Below are 20,233 nucleotides of genomic sequence, written 5' to 3'. Positions count from 1 at the left end.
AGCAATGAAAGAAGGTGGTCTGGTCTAATAAGTTACATTTTCTGTTACAGCATGTGGACAGCCGGGTGCATTTGCTTAGTTTACCTGGGAAAGAGATGGCACCAGGATGCATTATGGGAAGAAGGGAAGTTGGCAGAGAGTGTGATGCTCTGGGAAATGTTCTGCTGGAAAACCTTGGATCCTGGCACTCATATGGTTATTTTGACCACCTACCTAAACACTGTTGCAGACCAAGTATACCTCTTCATGGCAGTGGTATTCCCCAAAGGCAGTGACCTCTTTCAGCAGGATAATGTGCCCTGCTACACTGCAAAAAATGTTCAGGAATAGTTTGAAGGACATGAGTGCTGGACTAACAAGTCCATCCCATGGAGGCCCCACTTTGAAACAAAGGACTGCTGCCAACGTCTTGGTGCAAGATACACCTGGACACCTTCAGAGGTCTTGTGGAGTTCAATAGATCAGGGGTGTGTTTCCCTAAGACTTCTTAATGCTACATCGTTTGCAAGTTCTCTTTTAACACGGAACTTACAAACAACGTAGTGTTGAGGCGGCTTCGGGAAACTCTCCACAGAGCCGTTTTGATGGTACAAGCGGGACCTACACAATATTAGGCAGGTGGTTTTAATGTTATGGCTAATTGGTGAATCTTTTTCATTAATAGTTTTGAATGATTTTAAACTTCTGTGGGGGTCAAGCTATGTCATTCGTAAACAACCGTATTGGGTAATATGTGAGGTGGCAACATCACTACATCCAAGTATATGCATGCTGTTCTCAAGTAGATGGTCTCTAATGAGATTCAGTACGTAATGTCTAAGTATGTGATTTCAGACCCGTTTCTCAACCCCCACTCCCTGTTGCATGGTGTTGATGCTGCAGGAGAAAAAGGAAGTGCTTGGTTTGATGTGACAGTATAGAAAGAATGAGACCGGGGTATGCATTGATAATTAACTCTGCAGCCCTGGAGTAAGATTGTATAGGGGAATGAATCGAGATTGTGATTTAAAAATGATTAATTGTGGAGCCCTGACCAGTATATTACTAATTGCGTAACCTTTTTTCCCTAAACTAAACTATCGATTCATGTTGACAAATGAAAAACTGTGAACATGTGAAAGAAAATTAACAGCAGCAGGCCAAGACAGTCATGAAAAAGGACAATCAATTCCAGAGATTCTGTAAAAACAAATTTTATTAACCTGTGACCAGAAGAACTGCTTTCTTAAAAATGCACAGTATTACACGATTGTATTCTTTGGGTCTCAGCACAGAATGATCAGTTAACAGTTCAGTTAGCAGACTAGGGACTTTTACTTGTTACTCTGTGCATATGTACATGCATTCCCACGTACATATACAGACAAACATCTGCAGTATACAACAAATTGTGTTAAATGGGAACATCGGATTATTATACACTTGATATGAAGCATATGAATACAATATTAAACCTATGTTTTGTCTAATGGCTGATGTACAGTAGGTACAGCTATAGTACACATCACACAACTGGCTGCACAGCAACACGATTATGAAACGAGGCACAGATGGAAAGTAATTTCAGCAGGAACATCAGTGCAGTCAGGGAGGGAGCAAGACGTATGGGCAGTGACAAGGATTGGGGCGGTTGCCGGAATTTGCATCAGGCCATCAGGACAGACCATTCACTCAAGGATCAAGCAGGCAACAGCTTAAAAAGCATGTCCTCTTCTGTGATCCATTCAGAACCGTTTTACTCCCGCTGTCTGGGTCACATGGTAAAATTCTAAGGTAAGTATCACAGCACCTTTTGCATGAAAATGCTCATTCTAGTCAGAGCAACTCGATCCAAGGCCACCTCCACTTCCTCTGCGACAATGTGACGTTGTCCTTAACCTACTGCTTGGTGTTCCAGGGCTGTTTACATATAATAGATGTTTACATACAGTACTTATACCAAATATTTACAACCTGAGTGTTAATATGTATAAACAGGCAGTAGGAATCATACGTTTAGTGAACACGTTTTAGAGAAGAATATTAATTTTAGGAGTTAAAAAGATTTTTTTTTCTTTTCCCAAAAGTATTTTTACAAAAAAAAGGACATTAACCCTACAGGTGAATCGGTTTAGTCAGTACATGAACAGTCAGAGGTAGGGAGCCCTGTATTGCACACATTTCATTGCAGATTGCAACTGGTAATTAAAAGGTCCCACAACAATACAGACGGAAACAGGGAACGACGACATAGATACAAACACTGTCCAGCTACGGGTAATAATGGTGATCATATGGACGCTTTGGCCCTTTGTGCGTTCCATAGAGCAGCATGCTGTGATCCCTCAGCAAAATGCACCTACATACCGTGTAGTACGGCGGCAGTGCAGGTTCTTTGATCTGGGCGTCTGTATGTTCATGGTAAGAGCTGCAGTATTAAAATACTATGCAGTTGGATTCAGTGTTAAACAAGCACGTTTTTCTGGATTCTATTTGTTGTCCTTAATGTCATTCCTATACTGGGTGCAGTAATAGAATTAAAGCGCCGTTAAATCAAAATAAAAATCCATACCTTGAAAAGAAGTATATACAACACATATGATGAGATGGAATGATGAAACAGGACTTGAGTTTATAAAAGCAGGGTTAATAGGTAAAAAATTTTATCAGCAAAACTACCACCTCGTATATATTACAGTCAGTCTGTATGGTTTGTGTTGATTTTAGATTTCAGCACAGAAAAAAGCAGATTAAGACGATGCATTTTGCTTGTTTTAACAGAATGCAATACTGAAGCTACGAAATTCTTATTTCGGAGAGGCATGATAGTGTTAAAAATGCTCTGCAGACAGCTATTTGAAAGGGCAGAGGGGATGAACTCGCGGCCTCTCGCCACACTGTGAGAATGCTGCATATTTTTGAAATGCTGACTTTTTTTTAATTCCAATCTGGCCGTTTTTCAAAAAAACAAAGAATTGCTGTCGATGCTCCACAATCACGACCTGCCCAAAAGTTAAGGCTAGAGAGGATCGAGGGCTGGAATCAAGGCTAGTATTTCAAATTCTCAGCAAGCGTTAGCAGGTAGCAGAGACCCTCACAGAAGAAGGAAGTAAATATATTAACCCTTTTAAAGGGCCGCTTCTAATTCTGATTTCAAACAAACATTTTAATGATAATCTGCACTTTGTGTCTATTTCTGGGACAAGGTAATCTTCACTTTTCTGCATCTATACAGCTTCTACAGTTAGACTCAATACAAGATGACACAGATAATGACAGTTTAAGGGGAAATGGGGAATGGAAAGGACTGCCCAGTGGTCCAGGACACATACTGTCCGTCTCTCTACTATAATGTATATATTACAGTCCATCCCAGTAGGCCAGCATATGTGCTTAAAATCAGCGGTACAGGACTTCGATTTGACCATCCCTGTCATTCCATACCTTAATCCACGATTTCAGTAAAATCAAGTTGGGAGGGGAGGGTCTTTGCGCACCCTGAAAATAAAAATATATCTATGTCTATGCATGAATATGCCTTCAGAAATGTAATAAAAACAGGAAGAGCTTTTTTTCCCAAACTATATTTGCTGGAAGTTGATAGTGTAAGGAGGATTTTTGTTTTTCCAGTGTGCTTGGATTGCCATGAAGCTCTAAAAAGGCACTGCTGAAACGTCCCTGAGACCAACTCAGTCTTTAAAAAGGCATTCTGTGTGGATAGAAGATTTCCTTCCCCTCCTTGATTCTTAAAGGCACAATCTGGATTTTCAGCTATATAAATAAAACCAACACTACTGCAACATTTTGTCAGTAAGAAGATCTGTTTCGTTCTTATACCATGTAGGATAATTTCAGCCGAAAGGAGAGCAGCTGCACTCAAAGGTTTTTGGAAAATATTGCTGTAGAATACTGCATTCTGTTAAATAGTGTTAGGGGGCAGGAAAATCAATCAGACGCAAATCACTTTCTGATTCAGCAGCAAAAGCAGCGATTCTGCCATTTCTCTAAACACGCGAGCACGCTTCCCTGGGCAAAGCGATTTAATTGCGGATAAACGCGCTCTTGATGTCATACCGCGCATCACGTGTACATCCTCACAGGCAGACAGCAGGAGACAACCCACGGGGCGCACTCTGTCAGAAAAGGTGGAGCTGGTCTACACATATCAACACCACAGGAGATCTGTGAGCCAGTGTGGAGGGGGAAGGGATGTCGACACAGCCTCCATTAGCTGGTCCAAGACTTGCGGTTCCCCCCCCGGGACAAGCCACTGCGTCGCTGGTCCTGTGTAGGACACTTGGCACCCGCTGCAGGACCCACCCTCTCCGGTCGCACGAGGACCCCGTAACCAGGGTTACAGCGGAAATACTGGCGACCGGCTACAGAGCCATCATTTTTACCTGCAGAGGACAGATGGGACAGTGACGGTACATCACTGAGTGCCCTTCCTGCAAGAATGAACCGATATCAGGCATTTCCCAATCAGCTACTGATATGCTGAATTTCATTAAGCTGGTGATGATGTTTGATAAATTACGACTATTTTGAGGACTAATCTAATATCCTCAAGAGATCCAGCAATTCATTGTTGTCCTCTGTAGAGGACATTGTGCTTTTGCTCATATCTCTCGTTCTGCACAAGCCAGTCTATTAAGTCCTTTTGTTCATTAAGGAGGACAATTAGGGGGTTAAGATGACATCGCATGTATGGGGGTGTGCTCTTCAAATTATAATAATTATTAAAAATTATAAACCCCCACAGACCTCAGTAGGATGCTAAGAAAAGATGAAGACTGTAAGGACCATAAATTATAAATGAATATGTAGTAGAGGAATCAAAACGTACCTGACGGACTGTCCAACTCAACCCCCACCCAGATGCCGTCTGCGAAATCCGTGGTCCCGACGTAGCGAACCGTCCCGCACTTGCCAACGCCCACAGTCACCCGCGTTCCACCCTTCAACCAGTTCGGCAGCGTGGTGTCCAGCGCTTCATCCGAGTCCGACATGATCTCCAGCTTCTCCAGGCTCCCTGACTGCCCCGTTTCAGGCCAAACTGTTTTCTCCACCTCGTCCATAAGCCTATTCAAGGGCTTAACATCAGAGGTCGCTGTCATCTCCGCTTTGTGGGAACTGCAGGCGCTCGTCGTGCTGTCAGCAGATAGTAATGCTGGCAGGGAGCTTGCTGTAGGAAGGACAGGTTTTGTGTCTGGCTGAGGAGACGCAAGACCGTTCCTGTCAGCAGGTTTCAGGTCCACTGGGGTCACTGCTCTTTGATGGCCTTTTCCTTTCTCAGCACTGCCTCGAAATCCATTTTTCCCCCCATCCACTACAGCGGTGGAGTTAAGCGATCTCACCGTGTCCTCACTGTCAATGCTAGGTGTTGTAGCGATGCTAGCTGTACCCGGGCAGGCACCAGGCTCTCCACCGGTGGAATACACCTCGGACAGGGTTGCCATGGAGACACTGGTAGAGAAATAACCGCTTGACACCTCACTGGTAGGGCTGAGCAACGTGTCATCATGCGTTTCGTGCTTAGATAAAGGTGGAGAATCTGGCATGTCCGAGAATCTCTCCAATGAAGGACTGTGACCCAACGAGGTGACCTGCAGACATGCACATGGCAGAATCATTATATTTTGACATAGCAATGGCAGTGCATCACAAAAACCGGAAACACAAGCTTCTCATAAAACCACGCGAAACCCCATAAATGAACAGAATATTTAAACCAATGTTCAAAAAAAGTAAACGATTTTATTTTTAATCAACATTATACTTCATTCAAAGATCATAAAATGCACGAAATGCCCGATGATAGCAAAATTCATAATCACGATTATTTAAGATGACTACTCATTAACTTGAGAAATATCACGAATTTATTGAAATCAAAAGAAAGAATAATGTGATTGAACTCTCAATATAATTCAAATGAGAAACAAACAAAAAAATAGCTGGAAAGGGGTGCGCTGGATTTATAATGGAAGCATTTTTGCGGCACAATAATAGCTTTCTCTCGATTTTGATAATAGTTGGAAGCCAAAATCGTAGTTGCAATTGTAATTTGATTAATTGCCCAGCCCTAAGAATAACAGAAAACGGCTACAGTAAGTAAAACTCCATTTTACTACACTAAAGTTCTTATAGACTAAAGATACATCACTAACCAGGTAGACAGTTTAAAACAAAACATTATGTAACAATCAGGCACGCAGGGATTATATTTAGACTGTCAGGTTCCTGGAAGCCAAACGGAAGCCCCAGCTGTAGCTCTGCAAGCAGTGACAATGGAATATTCATGGTTGTTCTCAGATTTCTGCCTTTAGTGTAGCAGACTTACCAGTTCTGGCTTAACAGGGCCTTCATGAATGGACTGTACCATGATGCGAGGAATAGGCTAAAGAGAATGAACAGAAGCTTTCATCATACGAGGCAAGAGTTTAAGAAAGAATCTACGCAAATGCACCAGCTTGACAACAAACACAAAATCAGCTTTGCGAACGCTTGTACGTGAATTTATATTTTAATGCTCTCTTCACAGCTACGAATACCAATTCCTGATATAAATGAGTATTGCATATGTATAGCTTGCTCGACAAGGATTACGGCTGCTTGGAGGGCAATCACTGGCAACACAAAAGCTCCAACCATGACCTAGAATTTGCTTTCGAGTTTTCTCTTCCTACCAAAACTTCTGCAGCCATAGCTACAGAATCCCAAGACTGCTGCCGACTGCATTTTCTTTCTGCCTTTTTCAAAGTCTGATAAGCTAATTTACCCCTTTCACGAGATCTCCCACCGCTCATGGCATGGCAGGCTATTAGAGCCTGCACTTGCAGGCTTTCACTTCTGTGCACGCAAACTGCCTCTGACTGCTCCATCTCAGTCGTTCCTCATTTCGATTCTTTCAGAAACATCCTCATGGAAGTGATGCACAAAAAGCATGTTTGAATAAGCAGGGGCGTTACTATAAAGAGGGGCCCGTAGGGTCTTGGGGGAGGGGGGGGCAGTCCCACCTGCTGGGCTTGAGGTGACGGGCGAAGCTCTTTTTTATCATCCCGGGCAGGAAAGAGTGATTTCAGCAGTTTGGGCATCTGAGGAGCCAGAGCCTTCACTGGGGAAAGACAAGAGGCAGCCAGTCTTGAGATACCTAAGAGGGGGTAGAGGAAGAAGAGGAGGAAGAAAAAGACAAGGAAGGTGGAAGAAGCAGAGGGGAAGAGAAAGACGACAGCATAGGAGAAGACAGATGAGAGAAAATACAGACAGACGCAGCTAGATGAAGGAAACACTATCAGAAGCCTTTCACAGTCAAATTCAGAGGATTCCCTCGCAACCCCCTATAAAGTCTGCGATCCTAAAACCAACAGGGTAAGAAAATAAACTGTGTAGAAAAATCACAGCTTAAATAATCAACAATGAGTTAGGATTCAATCAAGCTCTTATCTCAGGATTTTGAGGGGGCAGGGATGACTCTCCCCTCAGCTCACCAACCCTGGGCATGTTTTGAGAAAATTGGATCAGCCCTTTTTACGGAGTCGGCCCACTTTTCAGTGAGACCGAGTAATAAAGCGTAGAGAGCAGGTGTTAGAAACAGCTGAAACAATATATATCACAGCTTTCCATTCCAGTGTCCTTCTGAGTGTGTAATAGTACGAGGCACTTTTTCTGCAGTGTATATAGCTAAACGATACAGATGCCTAGCTAAACCCATTTATTTATTACCAACCAAAACTCGCATGGACTTTACTTGCCATTTGTTCTTATTGAGTTGCATTTGTTCTTTGTTAAAGAACATGATCACTAATAGCAAACAACATTTCAGTAGCTTTTGGGTGCTCTGACTTGAGCAAAATGTGGGATGAAGGACAATAAAATAAAGAGCAGGACCTGATATTACATAAATATTTAAACAGTGTCTGGGCGTGTATTACATTCTATATCCTGACATCTCATCTGCTGCTCAACAGTGCAAGACCATAAAATCCTCTGAATTTTAGAGCTGAATAATTCCGAGTCTTGCATTTATGGAACATTACTGGCAAGGAACGAAGAGCAGAATTTGACAGCACTGGTAAATAAGAACAAATTACAATACTGGGACAGTCGTAATAATGAATGGAAAAAGACTGTCTCCACAAGTGCATATCATTCACACATGCAACGAACCTGTTAGCACTTGGATAAGAAGCTATGCATGTATAAATCCAAATAAAGAGATGGCAGCAATCATTTACAGTTAAAGAAAAATACTTTGGGGAGAAGAGAGAAAAAACTATGAGGTTGAGACAATCGTAGCATGCAATACTTGCAAATGATGCCAAGGAACGCAAGACAAGGACATTATAGATGGTGAGGCTTCAGTAGGAGTTTGGTTGAATAGGTCAGCGAGGGGATTCACGGGTGTGTTTAGATAAGATGCAAACCTGATTCCGGCTCCTGGCTTTCTGCAGGTGAGGGCTGCAGAGGGGGGCGGCTCAGTAGAGGAGAAGTCCTGAAAATGTCCTGCTGACTCTCCCAGCGGCCCTGAATGGACGGTTAACAACAGTTTGAAGAAAAGACCAGCGATACAGATGACTGTATAACATAAAACTACTATATCACTGGTTCCGAAATCTAACTGTGGGTAGGCTTAGAAAACAGGTAAAGATTTTACCTTGTCCTCCAACAAGCAACTTGTGGAAAGATCTTGTCTGCTCCCAGTCAACTGTAAGATGGAAAGATGAGGTGGGAAGGGTATTATTATTTTATAGTGTGTTCTAACTTATACACCAATTCATACAGCTGAGAACTTTTCAACCAATAAACGTCAAGAACAAGTACAAATCTCTTTTTTAAAGCAAGTCTCCTTGGCAGTCCTTGTTAAGAAAAAACGCACTCTGCATAATTACAGCATCTCCAGCTTCACACACTCAAGATCAATGCTTTTAACTAGATGACTTTCAGCTGACAAGCTAAGAACATCATGTTCTATTCAGGAATACAAGCCACTAAAGGTTTGCCACACACAATATATCATCAGGATCAGGGATGTAATGGTACACGTATTCGTTGTGTACTGTTCAATGCATTATTTTCGGTTCGGTACGCACAATGAAACAAATGAATACATTTATCGACACGGGCGGAACCTAAATCCACAAGTAGATATTCAAGACAGAAAACATTATGCTAATTGTGGCTGTCAGCTGGTTACTGCCAATCATAATTGCCCATTTTGGAACATTTTTGTTTCCCAATAAATTAAACCGGCATTGGAGAGAGAGAAGCTGTTAAGACCAAGACACACTGTTGGCTCTGTGATACCGAACTCACATATGTTGCTGGAAACACATCCAACGTGTTAACTCATTTGAAACGACATCATCCAAGTGTGTGTACAACCAAAGCTGTTCCTAAATGTGTATAATGTAGAACATGCAGCTAACATGCAGCTAACAGGCAGCACACTCCGAAGCCAAGGAAACACTGGGGTAACGGCAACGTTTAATGTCCTGTTCCCGTTTTGCAGTTTGGCGGCTTTAACTGGTATAATTGTTGTGCGTTGACATTTAACCGTGTTAATATTACAGATGATCCTCTGCATCGGGTGTGTTCCGGGGGGGGGGGCTGGCACGTATTCATATGCCTTTACCCTGTTCATGTTGGGGGAGCTCAGGCTGCGTCTGCTCCCCTTCCCTTTCGCTGCAAACTGCTCCCGCACTGCTACTTCCTGTACACACACACAAGCAGGGACAAAGGGACACGGACATCAATATGCACAGTGAGGAACAGTGGGAGATACTATTGAGCGCATCGGGAAGCCCCAGAGGGCCGACCTGCCGCATGCGGTCCAGCGTGAGGATGTTCTCCACGGCCAACACGCTGCGCAGGTACTTCTCTATGGCTGCCGCGCTGTCGGCAGATTTGGGGTTCTCCGCGTTGGCGGCCAGCCGGGCCAGCATCTCCCGGTCTTCGGAGCTCTGGGCATCCTGACACGTATATGCGGCTCGTTAAGCGATAAGCCTATAAATACCCCCTCAATGGCACTGGTCACTTTACTGTTAATTTACTGCCAGTCCGCCGGCACTATCTCATGCCGCTGTATAGCTGTATATGGATGTTATGACAATAAAGTCCACTTGATAAGAAGCGGGGCTTGTAAAGAATGAGGCAGGGAAATTAATGTGACATCACCATATCAAGCTGTCAAAGGCCAAAATCAGGCTAAGGCTATGAATAGCTAAACATCCGCTGTACATCAGCAGCAGCATCCTAACGCACAGCTGACGGCCTTTTGGGTGTTGTGTGCCGCGGCCCCCTCACCCTGGGGATGTTCGAGACGATCTCGAAGGTGACCCCGCAGCCAGGGATGGTGCTTCGCAGGGACTTCCGCCGCAGAAAGGTCTGGGCAAAACCCTGCAATCACAGAACCGTGTCCGCGTGCATCGTGAGCTATGACCATAAAAGTGAGCTGCTTTTCACGGACCAAACCCGCCCCTGCCCCAGGGTCTCACAGCTACTCTCCAGCTTTTGAGGCAACTCTCAACAGGTCGCCAGGCTGCTAATTAAGGCCCAAAGATCCTTTATGGACACACACACCCCACACATTTACAAGATGCACTAATTGGTGAAGGTTTTGCCTCTCTATACAAAACAGCTCAAAGGCAACGACAAAGAGCCCTGGGATGTAACTAGGTCTTAAATCTGGCTCGTATAACAAATGCAAATGGCCAGCAACTGTGGAGTGGGGGGGTTAAAAAAAAAAAAAAAAAAAAAAAAACCATGAAAAGATTTTGGTGGGACAGATTAAGCAGCAAAGGAACCAGAGAGGATGTGTATGATATTTAATATTTAATTTGGCTAAATAGAATAGAAATATATTATAATTATATATGATAAATATAATATAACTATAAAATATACCTCTATGTTATATTTAGATTATTAATTTGCAACCCCCCCCCCCCCCCAAACTCTCTCCTATGCTGTTAGGAGCATAATCTTAGAAATGTCTACGGGGGATGCAAACATAAAATCAGTGATTCGGGGCACGGGTAGGGGGCGGACGGACCTGGCGGCCAACGATGCTGACGCAGATGCGCTTGCGCAAGACCAGCTGCATCTCCTCCGGGTGGCTTAGCTGCACCACTGCGCGCACGATCAGGTAGACGCGCTGCTCCAGTGCCACACCCCCCCGGCTCAGCTGGGGACACTCGTGCACGGCCGAGTCCCAGGAAGCCTCTGCCTTCACCTGGAGGGGGCAGTATACAGTGTAAAGGGTCGGCAAAACCGAGAAAAGTTGGGCTTCCCGTCGCTCACCAGCATCGCCCCCCCCACACCTCATTGTCATCGTGCTTGACGATCTGTAGGTCGAAAAAATAATCCTCGTCCTCTCCGCTGAGAGTGGCGTCCCAGCCCCCAGCTTCCGGCATGTCCAGATTGTCCTGAGAACTGAAGTCTTCCGCTGGACACAAGGAGAGAATGGGGTGGAGGGTTTTGCATCACTCAAGTCACGCTGACAGAATCACCACACACACACACAGTCTCCTTTGCAAGGACATAAGCCATCTGTTTTCGGTAATGTACATACGGTGCACGGCGGATAAACAGAGGAGGAAACTAACCATTGAGATCCAAGAAGAGGACTGGGCTGTGTTTCTCCATCCCTGCCACAGGAACCCTGTGGGAACAGGAGCCAGCTTGTCAGCACCTTGGGAACCCAAGATCCACAGAGCGATTCCACCTCAAATCTCATGTACCAATAAAATGAGAAGTCATGTTAACATACTCCAAAACACACACACACATACACACACACAGCTCTAAAAGGTGGCCCACATGTATAAGGGTGTTCTCCACTCCAAGCGTCCTGGCAAGGAAAGTTGGGACGACCGTAATCCCAGGGCAAACTCACCACTCTGCAGGGGCGCCAGGGATGCCACTACCAGCGGAGGGCACCAGGACGGCGTTTCGCTCCTCTGTCAGGGTGAGACGACACTCCAGCAGCTGGGCCTCTTGGTCGACGTCATCCTCGGTCTTGTCTGTGCACACGGAGATTTACCCAATTTAGACAGCTGAACTCAATGAGCTCGTCTCATTCCTGCATAGCAAACGTACGCTATGAAGACCTTAAAGAAACAAACAAGATAAATGACACTATTTATAGCATCCCATTACACTATTAAAATGCAAAAATTTCATGCCAGTTCTTTTATTCCTTTTATAAATCAAGTAAAACAAATTCCACCTACAAATATTCAAAATGTGACAATCGTCATATGTGGAGGAGTGAGATCATGAATCAAAGGCAGTTATTCCACTGGCCAGTCCTCACAAGACATGCCGAGAATGTAAGCCATTAAAATTCAACAGATTAAGAGAGAATATTAATAGAAAAATGCAATGATTCATGTACAAACCGGGAAGTTCTGCATAACCTCAAATCACTGCACATTTCATGGCAATTTCCATCATGACTCATATGCACTGAAATGCTGAATGCTATGGGGACCTTCAGCTGAAGCAGTCAGTGGTTCCTCACGTATCAGTGACAATCCATCTTTCCCGCTACAGCAACCTATGGTATTCATTTTCCTCAAGAGACAGGAAAAATGCACTTGTACCCCACAGACACAGAAAGCTAATATATCTAACCCGAACTACAGCTGCATCTGTGACAGTGCGAAGGCTGGATAAGAACAAGCGAAAACTTTGAGACACATCCCTCTAGACCATAACGTAATCTAAAACCAGGATAACTTCACCAAAAATATTCGGCAACACTACTTGAAGCTGTCATCTATAATGCATTATAGCTCGTATCTTCATAATGCATTATCTGACCAAACTCTACCTGGTTTGCTGACTAGCTTCTGGAGGTGCTGGTCCAAGTACTCCTGCCGCTTGGTTAGGGCCGCTAACCACTGCTGTCGAAGCCGCTCCAAGTCCCGTTCCTGCAGAAGGCAAAAGTTATCAATCGCACCCCTTACAGAAACCAACATATCAGTAAGTTCTGAACCGAGATCAGCTTTTAAACACCGTTAAATCCATCATAAGAACAATTAAATTTCACAAAAATTAAATTCAAAAACTGAAATGTATAAAGACGACTGCTATGCAGCTGTCATGACAATGATCCATCACATAACATCATACAAGCTTTATATACCTGATAGCTGTCCATGTCATCACCTTCACCCTTCAATGGAAAGAAAATCTCATGTCAGGTTTAAAGAAAAGCACAATCCTTTTGTACTGGCAAAAGCTAATAAAAAAATGTGTCCAGGTTTTCATACTGAATATATTATAGCAGACAAATACCTGACAGGGTAAATAATTCCCCAAACAAAGAGATGCCCCCCAAACCTGCAGTTCACCGCCCTTGGAGGTGTGAGCCTGGCGAATCTCCACACAGCCCACGGACACGGCCTGGATCGTCTCCACAACTAGGGGCATGGTACCCGAATCCTGCACAGAGACGATCTCCACCTGGATGCGCCGGGATTGGCCCTGTGTGTGTGTGGGTGGGGGGGTCAAGCTGCGAGCATCCCAAAGCGAGCCCTCGAGGGGGGGAACGAGCATGCGTGTCGACCCGCACGCCTACCTGTTTGAGCTGGAAGATGCCGCCGGTGCGCACATCCGGCGCGGCCACCACCCCCACAGGAATGTACTCGCCATTTTCGTTCAGCTCCAGCACCTGCACCCACATCTCCAGCCTCCGGGTTACTTCGCTCCACCTGCAAACACAATCACGTACACTGATCTGCAGTTGGAGTTTTCACAGCACAACAAGCTGCTGCCATACATGATCACTTCACACTGATTACCTTGGCAGAATATTGAAAATACATAAAACCGAGAAAGTAGCATTAAATTGCACATGGCATAATATCCTCCATGCATTTGTAGACAGAGTGCATCCACCGCTTCCTGTGAGGGCATACCTGTCCCTCAGCGTGCGGGTCTTGGCCTGGATGATGCCGAGGTCCCAAAGAGCCGGGTTCCTGCATGGGTCATTCTTCTTGTGTCCATAGACCTCAATAGCCACCGCACCTTCCGTCAGGTACTCAATAAAGTCCTCAGTTACCGACACGGACAGTTCCTGCAGGAAGCCAGCCGCCGCAGGCAAAGAAACACGGGATTGAGAACTGACAAACGAATCAGGTATTGATGCATGCAGACAAATACACAAGGGGTGTTTATCAATACCAAGAACGCAAAGAATGTACTTGCGCTGTTGGCAAGAGTGATCTTGCTAACTTGTCTCCCAAGAACGAACTTGGGACGCAATGAATATTGAGATAGTTCTTGTGGGCGAGGATGCAACCTGTGCATTCTAGGAATTTGGGGAAGGGTAAGAACACTATCTGGGGATTTTTACTGTCCTTCAGTATTGGAACTGTACTTTGGCAAAGGAAGATGACATCAGACAGGTACACGAGAACACAACAACGGTCACGTTTGCGTACATATAAACACCCCAGATCAGTCTCTCTTTCCAGACTCCACACGGCTTGAAGGGAAAGCATTACAGATTGCACATCTGGCACAAATTAGCGCCGCTTAAGCCAGAAAGCACGTCATCTGACTTCCTGCCAGTCCGTCTACAACTACACACCTTGCAGCTGTCAAACACCACCATGAAGTGGGGGTCCTTGATGCTGGGGGACGAGCAGGGGTCCATCTCCGGCCCCACAACAATAGGCTCTGAGTGGTCCCAGAAGGAGTACTGGCAGAAGACAAAATTGGAGAGATGCCAGGGCAGTCCTGTAGCCTGCAAGATCTTTATCTGTCATAGGAGCAAACAGAGAGGACGATCAGACCACTGCAGCACACAAACTCCGCCATGACTTAACAGTTTAGTCAGCCAGTTTCTTCAATAGATCTGCCACTGTTCCTAACCCAGTTTGGTTTTCATAATTCCATAAACAGGAACAAGCCTGGACAGCTGATTTCATCTACGTAAACCTACACCAAAACACATGTACTTTTGTTGCAAAGGAACGGGCCCCCCAAACAGCACTCACCATGCAGACTAACTTGCGCTCCAGCATCTCCCCCTCAGGGTTCTCCACATAGTCCTCACCATCATCCTGGAAGCTGCCGCTGACACGCACAACCTCCACATGGAGGCGACCCGCCACCTGACAAGGCAAGTGATCAGCTTATCACTCCAATGCCACAACACACACACACGCACACGCACACACACACAAACACACACATGCACACACATGCACGCACATGCACGCACACAAAGCAAAGGGGGAAAAAAAATTCTGCAAAGTATGCAAGAAACAAGTTGCTACTAGTCAAGATATTACCTAGCTAATCAAAATCAGTCCTCCACTATCAAAACTGTACACACAGTGGTACTAGAGAGCTAAAGAGAATAACACTATTACATAAAGGAAACTCATTTACATTCTGCAAAGTCACATCTCTGCAAAAGCATTTGCGCTCTGCAAAATCATATCCTCTCAATTCACAGCTTCATTTAATCAACTACAATCGTTGCTCAATTTGTGCATCCACAGGAATTATTCTCTCTTAACAGCTGTGACTTTATAAACAAGCATAAATTAAGCATACAACTATATAATATATTATATATACCCTAGATGAGTTCCAGGTTCACTTTAATGCTGTACTGGCAACGCAATCATGGAAAAGTGATAGATGGATAAATTAAGATGATAAATTATGAAAAGTTAAGTGTTTTTCTAGCAAAATAAATAGCTTGAATGCCGAACATTTTACTCAGTCTAACTGCAAACTCATTTTACAGCCTAGAGTCTGTAAATAACTAACTCTTCTATATAACCGAAACTTTACAGAGCCTCAACTGGTTACATTTTATGCTTCTGAGAAGTGGATCTACTTAAGTGTCACTTGTGAAAGAACCTTTTAGAACTCAATTTCTCTCACATAATGAACATATATATTCTAAAACTGTCCTGGAAATTATAGAAACGCAATTCCTTAATAGCATGGCAGTGAAATGAGATTCAGCCGTACTTAACCTACGTCACGAATGTTGTGAACACTATCAGCTAGGGGCGTCTAGACTGAAGGTTGTACTGAAGCACACGCAGAATTAATGCGGGTAGATCCCAAGCACTCGCCAGTCATAAGGACCATATTATGTATATGGTAAACAACCTGCACAAAATTAATTCATTTAATTTTAACAGGCACTCTTTACAAAAGCAGCAGAGCTCCATTACCCTCTTTAAAAAGTTATTCTTCTATGGGCTGACACAGAACAAAGAAAACTTCTATGAATACATGAAAACTGAAATATCCTCCACACATTCCCTCATTTTACGCACCATCATTGCCCAAAACTGTATCCAAAATGTCAGTCACCGTGGTCGCCGCTTAAAGGTGCCACTCCCCATTTACAGTACAGCTTACCAGAAGTAGTACATGCCATATTCATACCAATGCAAGTGCAGATTTTAAACATTCCCATGGAGCAATTTCCAAGTTATTGTCTCCCCCCCCTCACATTTTTTTCCTCACACAGATATGCACAGATAAAAAGGGGTTGTGACAATACGTTGGCATTTTTGTGACATGTGAATTACAAACTTACAAAATTAGCAGTTATTATTTGTACGATGTCATTTTATTTAAAAATTAAGTCCGATACTCTTGCTGAACACATGCCTTTGACTTAATGGGCTAATTTCAGTTTCTGCTGGCGAATCCATGGAAGGTCACAGACAACGCTACCTAACCAGCCTTAACGTTTTCATTAGCATCACCCCGTCTGCTGTGTGGTTTACTGCCCGTTAAATCTGGCCAGGGGTTCATATGGCTACTTTTCACAGACTACGAAAAACACCAGCTTAACTGAGATTTTATATATGTGTGTGTGTGTGTGTGTGTGTGTGTGTGTGTGTGTGTGTGTGTGTGTGTGTGTGTGTGTGTGTGTGTGTGTGTGTGTGTGTGTGTGTATATATATATATATATATATATATATATATATATATATATATATATATATATATATATATATATATATATATATATATATAACCAGGAACCAAAGATAGGAACAAAAATACTAATTGAATAAAATAAAAAAATACTAAATAAAAAAATGTATTATACAGCACCCTGATATTTCCCAAAGGATTTTATCCAACAGTTGCAACATTCTGTCTGTCCCTACCTCCCCTTTCTGGTTGATAATGGGCACAGCGTATTGCAGTTTGACATCATAGAAGAGGCAGGAGAGGAAGACATTGGCTACACCAATCAAGCTGTGATTCTCCTGTTCATCGAAGAAAGGGTCAGCCCGTTTGAAGTAGGAACGCATCACCTGTAGGCAGTGCAGGATAAAAGAGAGCGAGAGATCAAGTAATAGCACAGACCATCTTATCAACAATGGGGGATTAAATTTAAGTAGATGACAGCTTGTTACAAGATGATAATCTTATTTCAAAATGTTATTAATCTGAAAGCTTATACATGCCTATGACAGAAATTAAATAAAATCACCAGATAGCTTCTGATATTTTGAATTCTCATCCCAAGAATGCCAACTTTACTGTAGTTAGGAGAGTTTTCTTTCTCTTTAAGGGTCATAAACAGACCAGAAATCAATTTAATATATGCCAAAAAAGAATGTGATCCAAGGCAATGAGGACTCACAGGATTGTCCTCATCCAAGTCCTTCCACTCCTGGTATAGCTCCCGCATGTCCACTAGACGGTTCTCCACCTTCTCCAGGGTCCAGATCTGCTTTCCCTTGCCCTTCCGCCGCACCTGGACCGCTGGCTCGCTCAGAACCGCATCACGCTGCCAGAGGAAAAGAGGGTGGGGAAATTGGATGGACTGTGGTAAGGAAGCTGGGAAATATATGTAAATAAAGGATACAAATGCGTGCCGAAGGCAGGGCTGCCACACACTTCTACCATACACACGACATACAAGGTTAACCTTAATTTTCAGCAGATTATGTCAGCTTGGCCCATCCGTAACAAGTTTTAAATTATCATCATATTTATTTATCTATCTTATCCGTGATAGGTCTTGGAATATATCACCACCAGATATGAGGGCACTATTGTTTAAATTATATTTACACACACACCTTGGTGTACCTCTCTAAATGAGGACCGTCCATTCAATTCTATGGGAGAAACCCTAATCCCAATTACGACACCCTTAACCCCTACCCAGCCCTAACCTTAACCATAAGCAACCTAATAAAATACAAGACTTTGCACATTTTTACTTTTTTGATTGCATTCACAATTTTTTTATAAAATTAAGGTTATTTAAACACAAACCCGCACACACACACCAAGTACCAGTTAAACGTCTGGATATATCTAGTGAACAACATTTTGTTTTCAAGAAGACAACGACCCTAGGCACTTCTCCAGGTTATGTAGTACGTATCATCTTATGAACAAGGAAAGATGCAGTGCTGTGACAGACGACCTGGCCCCCACAATCCCCCGACCCAAACCCTATAGAGGCGCTTTGGGAGTCAGATTGAAGAGTAAGAGTACGGTAGGCAACTTGTGCCCCGAACTTGTGGAAACTTCTTCAGGATGGTTGGAGAAGCATTTCAGGTGGCTATATCTGCAAGCTGTCTGAAAGAATGCCAGGAGTCTGCAACGCTGCCATCGAAGCTAAGGGGGGGTTTATTTAGAGGAATTAAATTGTGAAAATTTTGAGATGTTGAAGACTTGATCGTTGCAATATTTGATATGTATTACCTAACTGCTTCTAGGCCTTTTCCTACATTGTAAATAACATACCTAAGAAAGCAGGTGTATCCAAACTGTATGTCAGATAGCATCATGGAGAAACACGGAGAAATGTCAGAAAACATTACAGATACCAGGTACTAAGTAAAGTTCAATAAGTGTTGGGATGAACAAGATCAGACACATATTGATTGGACTGTCAGACAGGCCTGATCCATGCTGTGTGGGAGCTGGAGGAGCAGGAATAGACCTTGCGGTTGGCGTTGAGGTTGGCTGCCGGGATCTGCAAGGTGACGCGGTACTCTGTCCTCTTGTCCAGTTCCTCAGCAATGAAGCCGGCCTCCTGCACCAGCAGGTTGGCCTTCACGATCTGCTCCCGCAATTTCCTCAGGCTGCGTGTCAACACCGCCTCTCTGGAAGGGTTTGGGCACAAGTCACAGGGTCAACACCACCAACGTCACGTCAGTTCGCTGCCCTGTCCATCAGTGGTGCCCATCGTGACCTCTGACCTCTCCTCGCCCCACTGCCGCAGGCGCTGCTGTGCACTGGATGACATAGAGGAACCCCCACCCAGGCTCAGTCTCTCCATGCTGCGGTAGTGCTGCTGCGACCACTGCGGGCTCAACAGCGACTGCTTGTCGGGCGTCAGGCGCCTGCGCAGCTGCTGCAGCTCCTGCTCGTACATCTGGCGCTGCCGTTCCAGGGCGGAGCGTTTCTCCTCCTCGTGCTGCCGCTCCAGGCCCTGCAGCACAGCTTGCATGGGGTCTGCGGGGTTCACAGGAAGCGGGGCCGTTCAAGACAGGAAGCTGCTCACACTAAGCCAAGCTCTGCACAAGCAGGCAACAATTCCACCAAAACCCAATCATTTCATATCTTATTCCTCTTGTTAATTACAGTATGACAGCACACAATAGGCCTTCGCTTCCTCAGACATTAATTTGTACTTTTTATGCCCCCTGCTGTTTTGACGTTAGTGGTAGTCTGATATAAAACAGATCTTACACTCTCAGATAACATTTAGCAATTATCTGTTACCTGGAGTCCTCTCTGACCGTCTCATGAGCTATGGATGCATGAGAAACAACCAACACAGCCGAAAATGGCGGGGAATCACCCGATTTATTACGAAAACCAGAATACAGGGTGGCGCTTTACATTAACTGCCCTTTCATAATACCGTCATAATGCAGTCACTGAACATTCAGAAGCTGCCTGTAAGTTTACCTTAACGTTCTAACGTACATTATACATTAACATGTACGTACATTAAAATTGTACAAGTAATATTTGTTGTAAATGTATATTAAAGGCGTTTAGGTATGTTAGGCTGTTAAGGTGAACTTAGGGTGCTTTCCCACCGCACCAAGTATCAAACCTTTGGTACTGGTACTGAACCGGAAGTCGATGGAAAAGCGAAAGCACCAAATGTACCATGCCAGAAGTGCCAGACCCCAAAGTGCCAAACCGGCTGGGGTACTTCTTTGGGACTTTGGGGTGGAACTTGACATTCTTTCTTTCTTTGCTGGTTATGCAAATAGCATATC

At 44.1% G+C, this 20,233-nt stretch overlaps 1 protein-coding gene across 3 annotated transcripts in view; it reads right to left on the bottom strand.

Moving 5' to 3' along the window:
• Nucleotides 1-1,177: 1,177 nt before the first annotated feature.
• Nucleotides 1,178-20,233, bottom strand: part of LOC125707601 (kinesin-like protein KIF13B) — a 42,227-nt gene continuing 23,171 nt past the window's right edge. The window contains exons 17-40 of one of the 3 annotated variants that reach the window (XM_048974847.1): nucleotides 19,199-19,454; nucleotides 18,940-19,102; nucleotides 17,623-17,769; nucleotides 17,141-17,290; nucleotides 14,988-15,104; nucleotides 14,579-14,749; nucleotides 13,905-14,062; nucleotides 13,565-13,697; nucleotides 13,327-13,470; nucleotides 13,130-13,159; nucleotides 12,815-12,914; nucleotides 11,876-12,002; nucleotides 11,586-11,641; nucleotides 11,301-11,425; nucleotides 11,033-11,212; nucleotides 10,285-10,377; nucleotides 9,798-9,950; nucleotides 9,614-9,691; nucleotides 8,636-8,686; nucleotides 8,406-8,505; nucleotides 6,999-7,132; nucleotides 6,323-6,379; nucleotides 4,826-5,585; nucleotides 1,178-4,427 (exon numbers count right to left, since the gene is read on the bottom strand). In XM_048974847.1, the coding sequence (XP_048830804.1) occupies nucleotides 4,207-4,427; nucleotides 4,826-5,585; nucleotides 6,323-6,379; nucleotides 6,999-7,132; nucleotides 8,406-8,505; nucleotides 8,636-8,686; nucleotides 9,614-9,691; nucleotides 9,798-9,950; nucleotides 10,285-10,377; nucleotides 11,033-11,212; nucleotides 11,301-11,425; nucleotides 11,586-11,641; nucleotides 11,876-12,002; nucleotides 12,815-12,914; nucleotides 13,130-13,159; nucleotides 13,327-13,470; nucleotides 13,565-13,697; nucleotides 13,905-14,062; nucleotides 14,579-14,749; nucleotides 14,988-15,104; nucleotides 17,141-17,290; nucleotides 17,623-17,769; nucleotides 18,940-19,102; nucleotides 19,199-19,454 (3,704 nt within the window). In that variant the 3' untranslated portion in view covers nucleotides 1,178-4,206. The remainder of the gene's footprint in view (nucleotides 4,428-4,825; nucleotides 5,586-6,322; nucleotides 6,380-6,998; nucleotides 7,133-8,405; nucleotides 8,506-8,635; nucleotides 8,687-9,613; nucleotides 9,692-9,797; nucleotides 9,951-10,284; nucleotides 10,378-11,032; nucleotides 11,213-11,300; nucleotides 11,426-11,585; nucleotides 11,642-11,875; nucleotides 12,003-12,814; nucleotides 12,915-13,129; nucleotides 13,160-13,326; nucleotides 13,471-13,564; nucleotides 13,698-13,904; nucleotides 14,063-14,578; nucleotides 14,750-14,987; nucleotides 15,105-17,140; nucleotides 17,291-17,622; nucleotides 17,770-18,939; nucleotides 19,103-19,198; nucleotides 19,455-20,233) is intronic. The other 2 variants (XM_048974848.1, XM_048974850.1) reach the window with 2 other exon arrangements.

Source organism: Brienomyrus brachyistius, chromosome 14 (assembly GCF_023856365.1).
Source record: "Brienomyrus brachyistius isolate T26 chromosome 14, BBRACH_0.4, whole genome shotgun sequence".
Classification (NCBI taxonomy): domain Eukaryota; kingdom Metazoa; phylum Chordata; class Actinopteri; order Osteoglossiformes; family Mormyridae; genus Brienomyrus; species Brienomyrus brachyistius.
This window is presented reverse-complemented; position numbering and strand designations above follow the sequence as displayed.